Raw genomic sequence first — 9,410 nt, forward strand, 5'->3', positions numbered from 1 at the left:
AAGTCGAGTCGAGCCGAGTAGTGAGAAGCTCGAGCTCGAGCTCGACTCATAATTCGGGGCTCGATATTCAGTTCGAGCTCGATTCGTGATCGAATTCGAGTTATTCGAGCTCGTTCGATTAAGTTCAATTAATATATAAAAATAAGCTCGATTCGTATACTCGATAAGAGTTCGATTATTCATGCTCGAACTCGAACTCGAATTTGGACTCAAAATATTTTATTAATTAAAATAATAAAAATATATTTAAATATAAAAGCTTGATTAGGCTTGTGAGCTACTCGAGTCGGATATAAGAATACTCGAATTCGACTCGATCTATAAGTCGAGCTACTCGAGCTTGAGCTCGACTCGACAATAATTGAACCGAATTCAAATTTTCTTCGAATCGAATTCGAGTAGCTTGCGAGTACTAATGTATCATTTACACCCCTAATGACAACTCCGTAAATTCTCGTTGAGTCTTGTGATCGAATTTCTTTTTTTTCGTTACGACAGTACTAATCATCACTTCTTTTTTAAAAGGTCTCATTGTAAATAGTTTGCCCACCATCCACCTTTGTTCATTCATACTCACGACGGTCAGTGTGCTTTTGTTTGGTTGGATACTATCCATTTCCTCTTCAGTAAATGTTAGGAACTTCCATAATCCCTCTAAATCTTCTACCACTTTATTTTTTGTTCCGACTTCAACCCACACAAGACTAACTGAAACCCTAATCTAAAAAAAAAAAAGAGCCCCCAAAAACTGTTGAACGAAAACTCTTATAATCACCAAGACTCTACTCATCTTACGTTGAAAAGATTTTTTTTTTTAATTAATTAATTATTTAATTATAAAAAATTATTATTTATTATCACACCTCGAGAGATCAAGACTGAAACATAACCCAGTCATATTATCTAAGTTTCTTTTATATACAAAATTACAATTTTTTTATGAAATTTGCATTTTTCTAAAAAAAAAACTTGAAGAATATCAAAAAAAGAAATTAGTGTAAGAAAATAAATAAGTCGAAAACACCTTTGGGCCAACATTGAAAAATCCAAACCCAACCCAATAATCCGAAAGCCCAAAAAGCCCAAACAACCCCACCCATCTAGCTCATGTCTGTTTTGGCGGGAATCTTCACAAAAACACTAAAAAAAAAAAAAAAAGTGTTCAAGCAGCACATCTCCGAAATCCGAATCAAATACTGGAACAAAAACTATTTGAAAAAGTTTCAAATTCTAACTTCATTAGTCCTAACAATGCCTTTTCCTTGTCAAAACTCTTCATTTCTTTCGATAAATACCATCGCCTTGGCAAACAAGCTCTAACCGCATTACCCATTTGACGATATTCCTCAAAGAAACAATCCAATTATGTACGTGATAAAGAGGGATGGGCGTCAAGAACCAGTTCATTTCGACAAGCTCACCGCCACAATGAAGAAGCTAAGTTAAGGGCTAAGCAAAGACCGCTGTGATTCGATGTTTGTTGCTTAGAAGGTCTATTTTGGGGTCTACGAAGTTGTCACTACAACGCAGCTTGCTGAGTTTCCTCTAAAACTGCTGCTGCTTTGACTGCTAACCACCCTGGTTATGCTCTTTGGGTTCCTGATCTTTTTATGGAAAAGGTTCAAGGTGACGGATAATGGTACTTGTTTTATCCTTCTGAAGCTCCCGGTCTAGCTGATTCTTGGGGTGAAGAGTTTAAAAGAATGTAATACGCAAGATGAGAAAGGGGTAATGCGACCATTTGCCATATAGGTGCAGATATTAGCCTCCACATTGGCTGTGGTTTGCACTGGAATGTGATGTGATAATTAATCTTGTATTTTTCAAGGCTGATGATTACATCAAACTGGGACTCCTTATATGCTTTTCAAGGTATTCCTTTTCTTTTTTTTCTTTTTTTCTTTTTATGGGTTAATTTTGAAACCTTATATCTTTTTCAAGATATCTTTGTTTTCAGATGGATGCTCTTGACAGCATTTTGCTTTTACATTTGATATTTTGAAGTCTTTGGTTTTTTGTCTCTTATTTATTTGGTTATTTTTACATGAACAGGATTCTTGCAACAGGAAAAATAACCTGCAGAATCTAGGCACTATCAAGTCCTCAAATATGTGCACTGAGGTTTCTGAGTTCTTAATCCAACAGAAACTGTAGTGTGCAATCTGGCATCTATCGCTCTGCCCAGATTTGTTTTGGAAAAGCTAGGCCTTTTAGATCTTATTTGTTATTAAATAATTCCTCTTAGCATATGATTGATTCTTTTGTTTCTTCTAGGGTTCCTATGGAGTCACACTCATCCATGCTTCTTGGAAGTAAAGGTTGGAAGAAATGATATTTTGATTTTGAAAAATTAGCTGTGGTATTTTGACTGTTGGCACTCCGTATAAAAAGTGGTTGTCACATGTAAAAGCTAAATAAGAAGCAAATCCATGCATGTTTGTTTCAATGGGCTTGTCTATAATGTTATGATTGAAAAAAACAAAAAAACTAACTTTTAGTTGATGTCTTCATGTAATGTATTTCTTCCTTTATGTCAGGAAGAATTGGACTTCTGAAATGGCTTTTCTTTTAATTGTTTCTCTGATAGATTACCATGACTGTTACTAAAAATCTTAATAGAATCATTGATGTTAATTATTACGTAAATGAAAGTGCAAGGAGGTCAAATACACTTCATAGATCCATTGATTTAGGAGTTCAGAGTCTACCTGAAGCCTTCATCCTGCTTGGCATGCCATTTGATTCTCCAGACGTTGCTTTGATTTATTTGATTTGATTTTGCTAATTGCTTTAGCTGGACTTAAGTCTTTCTTTGTTGAATACAGGCTCAACATCTAAATAAGGTTATAACTGAGACCATCTATTATCATGTACTGAAAGCTTCTCAATTGGCTGGAAAAGATGGGCCTTACAAAACAGATAGTGGGAGGCCTGTGAGGAAGGTATTTACCTTACATGTAATTTCCAACAGGTTTAAGATGGATTATAGAATGCCATGGTTTAAGTTCTTCCAAGTATATGACTCTGCTTTTGTGGAGCATTTGCTGCACAAACTCTGGATGAGTTGCATTTCAGGAAATTTTTTGTCTATAAAATAAAACATTAAATCGAATCTCTTAAAATATAATTATGTGATCTTTTTCATGTAAAAATGGACAAAAGAAATGTGGCTGCTATGTTCAGAAGTGATATTTATAATATGCTGTCATGGTAGAATGAAATAGCATTTTTGACAGTTGTGGGTGAGCGGTTACCGAAGGGGTTACTGCCTTGGACGGCGGGTAAAGAAGCGAGAGAGGGAGAGAGGGGGCCATTGGATGATGGCACCCGAACAATAAGAAATGTATAAGAGATTTTTAGTTAAGGAAAGTCTCTGTTAGCATTATTGTATACATGAGATGCTCTTTAACTGTCATTCTCTGAAGTCATCTAGGCAGTCCCCTATTCCAGTATGGAATGGAGTAGGGACTCCACCTTTCCTTGATATAGACATGTACTTGATATATACGTGGATAGCATACACTATCTCTAGAGAATCTGTTGTTATCTTGTAGTGGAATAGGGATATTCTAGATGTACTATGATATCGATACTGTTATCTTAAGAGAGGTGAAGGAGGAATGGGCTCCTCTTTGGAATTAACAAAATCTAGAGTCTTGGATGAATCCTCTTGAAACAGATCGATCAACTCTAGAAGACATGATGGCTGTTAAGCCCAGTGAATAACCTAATTCAGAGAGATAACCTGATCTCTAGACACTTGCCCTACTTCTAAAGAGAGATAGAAAAGGTTGGGGAGTCCCAGCTGCTGAAGTGGCATAGTGACAGGTGAGAGCAATAATAACAAAAGCAGCGGAAGATCCCGTAGTAGTATATTCGGTTGTTTGCGGACCTCAAAGGCTGACTTTCCATTGCGCACCTCGAATGGGAAGCTGCTGGACTATTTCGTTCTCCATGCTCCTGAGTCAATTCAGTGAGTATAATTATGATAGAAATAAACTTCAAAGATAGTACCATGCAATCTACAATTGTCATGATTGGTCAAAGAAAGAGATATGGAATGAATAAGGACAATGGATTTACAAGGAAGAAATTTAACTCCCTTATTTTCCTTTAGGGAATACTTCAGGTGGACATGTGGGGTGTAATACCATTGGATTGCTGATATTGGGATGATCTTAGAGAAATGATATCCAAGAATGGGGTGAGAAATTCTCTTCTTCTAGCACCTATGCCAGCTACTATGACCAGCCAGATTCTTAGCAACGAAGATTGCTTTGAGCCATACACCTCCAACACCTACAGTTGCAGAGTTTTAAGGTTTTAATGTTTGTAGTGATTTGGCTCTTCAAAGCAGGGCTTTGCATCTGTCTGCAGCTAATCCCTTTTTATTTTCAGTGGTGAATTTGTTGTAGTGAGCAAGCAATGACTTCATGATTTGACGGAAATGGGCCTATGGTGTCATGCTCTTAAGACTGAGATACTTTTCCACAATGGCTTAGTTTCTAAAATACTTGAAGAGCTTAAGGCTATCTACAAGGACTGATACCTTTGGTTCTTTTCCATTTCTTTTTGAGCTGCAGTGTAACAAATCTTGTTTATCATTCTAATCTACTATTGGCATCTAATACCAGGACTGTGTGGGAGATCAAGCAAAATACCCTGGTTAACATGGCTGTTGTCGGGGATGCTATATGGATCAGAGTCAGAGTTTGAATATTCACATGGAGCAAGATCCTGGAAAGCTAACTGCCTTGCATATCTATGCCTGTTCCAAGGTATCATCTGTTCATGCAACATTCTGACGTTTAAAATCTACAATTGTCGATGGCCAAAAAGAAAAGAAATTTACAATTGTTTTATGGGAGTTCTAATGTTTGATTTTACATTTAAATTGCAAATTCTTTAATGAGATTTCTACTGTTTTGCCTTTCCATGATTTTGTGCATTGAACTTTTTCAAATTTGTTACTTAAAAAACAATATTCATCTTTTGATTCTTATGTTTTCTGTTCTTGTGTAGATAACATATATAACATCTTTTTTTTCCTGGGGTCTAAAAACTGGGATGTATTATCTACGAACATGTGCTACAGCTGATGGCATCAAATTTACTGCTGATACTTTTGTTCTCAACAATGTAATTCTCTTTCTTTCCTCTAATGTTTCATCTTGTAGGGGAGCGGGTTTGGCATTCCAAAATGGAACCATCAAGAAGAAATCATGCGAAAATAATGTAGAAACTTCAAAGGAACCTGTTTTGTTACATTTCAAATTAATATCTAATTTGCTTGCAATGGATTTTTCTTGTCCTTTTCTTATTTGGCTTTTCTTTTAACATTTAATGCTAGATTTACAAAGAAATACTTGTACCGTAAAATCAAATTAGAATGATAGAAAATATTTTCTTCTCTGATGTAACTATCAATGGCATCCACTTTGTATCTTCAATATATATTGCATTACATTTTGGTTAATTTGTGTTGAAATACAGGTAAATGCTAACTTGGTGAGCAATGATGTCAATGCCTTGAAGACACAAACTGTATGTTTGTTGCAAAATGGAGAAGAGTGCATGCCTCGTGGAAGATAAAATTCCATTTTGTCAAATCTTTTAGTGAAGATCTTATTGACAAGTAAGAACAATGGAAGGCTGTAAGCCTATCTCTTGAGCATCAAGCACCTTGAAATGGAAATGAAAGGATACTAATATAGTGTAAGTATAGATCTGGCCATCTTGAAACAACAGCATGGTCTAGCTTGTTTTCTCCATATAGCCTTTTTTGCATGAGTTCTTGCATGGCTCCCGTTCATCGGGGTGTTGCCATTTAGTAAGTATGCCAACGTATATAGTCTTCTTTTAAATGTTTGTGGAAGAAAAGTCACATCATGTTATATAAAAGTTTCTGTTGTGTTCAGCTGATTTTTGTTTTATCTGATGGTCACATATACCATTAATGTTATTGTTGATCTCTCTTTTGCATGAGTTTACCTATAGTCTTTGTATAAAACTTGCTTTGCCTGTCCGGGCTTTGATTTAGGACTTTTGTAGGCCAATATAGAATGTCTTGTCATCAGCAGTTGGCAATGTTACAATCTTTAGTCGAGAGTCATTTGTTATGGAAAAGCTGGAAATGGAATTGCTGGCTAAAAAATTTGTCTTTTTATTTGATTTCGGATATTAAGGGGGGCCTCATGTTTAATCTTTATCAAACATGTTAAATTTTGAGCTTCCAAACTAAAACTCATTGAAAAGAGGTGGGAAGGCCCTTGTTATATTCAAGTGTCCAAGATACTCCAAACTTAAAATCAATATGTGATCTATTTTATCATTAGTTAATACTCCTCCCTTGTAAAGATGATAAACGTATCATGTGGCCAGAACTTCAAGCATAAGCATAACAAATCCATCGTCTAGCATAGGCGTAACAAGTCTATCTTGTAGAGTCCCTTGTTATTTTCAAGTGTCTAGGATATGCCGAATTTAATCAATGTAGGATTTATTTTACAACCACTTAAATCTTCTTTCAGAAGCCCTAGTTCGTAGGTTGTACACTTTGTCAATTGTCAGCGATTTCAAGCACTATTGCAAATGAATTGATCTTCGTTAAAAATTTTGTGACTAAATCTTCTAAGTTACTTGGTACGTAACCAACGCCGTCAGATTTGAAAAGCATTCGAGGAGAACTAGGTTTGGATTTACTGAAAATGGTGAGTAGGATTATTTTTGATTATTTCTTTATGACTGACATGAGCTGCGAGAAAACAAAAGGTGAGACTTTTTGATTTGTCATGAGATATGGATATCCTTCTTTGCCAAAAGTCAACATCAAAGGAATCGTCCTAAGTTGAACTTTGGATTCTATCTAGGTTTTGTTTTTAATTGGTTTGGAAGTTTCCCTTCCAACCAGCTCCCACTTTCCATCGGATTCAAAAAAGCAAGTTGCATTCATTAAGGCTGGTTGATATCTTCTTTCTACTTTTATTTTCCTATCTTTGGTTTGATTTCTATAGAGAATCATGTTTCTGTTATTCTGATGATAGGAAATTCTATAGTGGATATATACTGAGTTTTGCATGTGGAGACTGGAGAATGATTTGACAGTGACTCAGCACCTTTCAGAAGATCATTGATATTTGCGGCTTTGATAAGAATATCAGCCCTATAATGCTTTAGATGTATGTGGAACAACTTTCTGGTAAGCAAACTCTTTTGCAAACTTTCCGTTAGTGGAAAAACTAATACAGTTAGTATCGTTATTGTTTCAAGATATTTGATAGTGTATGAAAAGGAATATTTTCGTCTTGATACACTACAACTCATGTAATTATGAAAAATTCGTGCAGGCTGATTAAATATTCTAAATGAAGACCTACTCAGAATACTTCATGTTGTAGAAAGGATTAATGTTGTGAATGACTCTTAAATTATAATGAAATATTTAATGTAGTACTTAAATTCTAAAATCTTTAATATGATACTTAAATTATGAATATGTTAATTAATATGATATTTATCCTTAACATGATTAGTTTCAAATGAGATGAGGCAAACAAATAACTTTTTAACATATTCATAGTTTAGGTATCACATTAGAGATTTTTAAAATTTAGATATTATATTGAATATTTCACCATAGTTTAAGGATTATTTATGACATTAACTTTTATAGAAAACTTAAATTGTATTTATATGCTGGTAGCTGCTAATGCATTCTCTTAATTTCTTTTTCGGTAAATAGAGTTAAAGTTTTAGAAGTTGTAATGCTGTTAAATCAAATGAAGTTGGTTCTAATTTTGATCCATAATTAGATTTAATTGGTAAAATCCTTGCTTTCTCACTTTGTTGACTATAATGTAGGACTTTGTAAAATTCTACAATAGCTGCAGGATTTGTAGCTATCCCTGACCAGACACTGTAGCTGAAAGTTTGTTTTTAAGTGGTGCGTACTTTCCACTTTCCAGGCTGTTTGGCCTCTGACTCCTGATGATTGGGAAGGTATTTCTTTCAATCTACACCAGAAAAGGCCTGAGCCTGTAACCTGCCATGCATTTATGTTCTTTCCTGTTCACCTTAGTCTTTAAGCTCCTTATTTCTAGTCTAAATGGAAAAGTAACAGAACTTCCAAACATTTTTACCGCTTTGATTCCGTTGGTCCAAGTGCATCGCACCCATCCAGGACAAGACAAAAAAATAATAATAATAATTGTCCACTTTCTGCTTAGAAACATGTTAGTCGTTTCTGTAATTTTCAGGAATCATCGTGGGAGCCTGCAAGATTTTGGAGTTACATGGCAATTCGAAGTTATCTCCAACACCAAAGATCAGGACAAACCAGAAAAATTCAACTTTGAAAAGTTCTAAATGCTTTGATTACAAGTCATTTTCATGATGAAGTATTCAAGCCGATCTTTGCTATCTTAATTTCATTACTATGCTATTTTTTATATTTTTTGTCCGAACAAAATTTAAGATGGGAGGAAGTTTTCTCATTTCAAAATCGAGTAAAAAGGATTTATATTGAATTTATAAATTGTTCACTAAAAAAATTTATGATAACAGATTCAAATTTAAATCTTACAGGTAAAATATTTTAATCATTTTAACTTAATCAGCCCTTTTTACATTATTGTTATCATTTCTGTTTCTTGTTCAGGGTGTTCAAACGGTGAACCTTTTTTTATGCCGAGTTAAACCTTAAAAGGTATGTGTGTGCGCTGGCATAGGTGTAACTTTTCAATGAATAGTTTGTCTAAAAAGCCAATAAGAAGCCACCGCCAGACACTTTCTTATGACGGGGGGCTATGACCTCCCTTTCTTCACACTGACCTTAAATCAGTTTCACAGTGAAGCTAGCTATGGATGGAAGTGGGGTTTTTGCCATTTTTCTGTTTCTGAATGGCCCAAGTCGATCGATGCCAAAGCCTCAGGCCTTTTGGAATTATGAATGTATAACATCTCACCCAAAGAGGGAAAACGACCCCATTTTCGTGAACGACGTGGCATAAAGAAAATTAAAAAAAAAAGGTGGGGATTGACAGTGAAAGGCCGGTGATGAATTGATGAAAATTTGAGATGCAATGAACTTGAACTCAAAAGAGTAGACATCAGAGTTGAAAAGAAAGCAAGTGCTTGAAGCGGCTTATAGTGATCTAACAAGTCATTGCAAATTTGACTCCTTTGAAGGGTTTCTAACTTCAATTTTGGGCTAAGTAAAATTCTGGTGCACCACCGTCCATGCTTTGCTGCAAAAATGAAATGTCATTTTCAGATAGTTTGTTCGTGGTCACGAGTAATAAAGAAAAGACTCTTAATATAAGCACATTTTTATTTTTGTGTTTGAGATTTGGCTAACGGCACTGGAAGATCTTATCTTTGACATTTTGAGTTCACAATCTTTTTCTACCGAA

At 35.1% G+C, this 9,410-nt stretch overlaps 1 protein-coding gene across 13 annotated transcripts; it reads left to right on the top strand.

The window, feature by feature from the left end:
• The first annotated feature begins 968 nt into the window (after positions 1-968).
• LOC111299248 (ribonucleoside-diphosphate reductase large subunit-like) lies at positions 969-9,410 on the top strand. Of its 13 annotated transcripts, none has more exons than XM_089758430.1 (10): positions 969-1,872; positions 2,053-2,318; positions 2,826-2,942; positions 4,635-4,778; positions 5,023-5,139; positions 5,494-5,715; positions 7,044-7,198; positions 7,861-7,998; positions 8,256-8,396; positions 8,657-9,410. In XM_089758430.1, the coding sequence occupies exons 4-6, from the start codon at positions 4,695-4,697 to the stop codon at positions 5,590-5,592; spliced, it is 300 nt and encodes a 99-aa protein (XP_089614556.1). In that variant the 5' UTR covers positions 969-1,872; positions 2,053-2,318; positions 2,826-2,942; positions 4,635-4,694; the 3' UTR covers positions 5,593-5,715; positions 7,044-7,198; positions 7,861-7,998; positions 8,256-8,396; positions 8,657-9,410. The 13 variants fall into 13 exon arrangements, 6 of the variants coding, with proteins under 6 accessions (XP_089614556.1, XP_089614559.1, XP_089614558.1 ...); XM_089758433.1 differs by lacking the exon at positions 8,256-8,396 and having other exon boundaries at positions 8,657-8,704; positions 8,840-9,410; XM_089758432.1 differs by lacking the exon at positions 8,256-8,396 and having other exon boundaries at positions 8,657-8,704; positions 8,848-9,410.

The sequence above is a fragment of the Durio zibethinus genome, chromosome 3 (genome assembly GCF_047325235.1).
Source record: "Durio zibethinus cultivar Kanyao isolate XHJ-2024 chromosome 3, ASM4732523v1, whole genome shotgun sequence".
Taxonomy (NCBI): Eukaryota; Viridiplantae; Streptophyta; class Magnoliopsida; order Malvales; family Malvaceae; genus Durio; species Durio zibethinus.

Coding starts and splice junctions, on each gene's coding strand:
- LOC111299248 (XM_089758429.1), top strand. CDS start 4,695: ATGGATCAGAGTCAGAGTTTGAATATTCACATGGAGCAAGATCCTGGA. Junction 4,779..5,022: donor ATATCTATGCCTGTTCCAAG/GTATCATCTGTT, acceptor GTTCTTGTGTAG/ATAACATATATAACATCTTT. Junction 5,140..5,493: donor ATACTTTTGTTCTCAACAAT/GTAATTCTCTTT, acceptor GTTGAAATACAG/GTAAATGCTAACTTGGTGAG.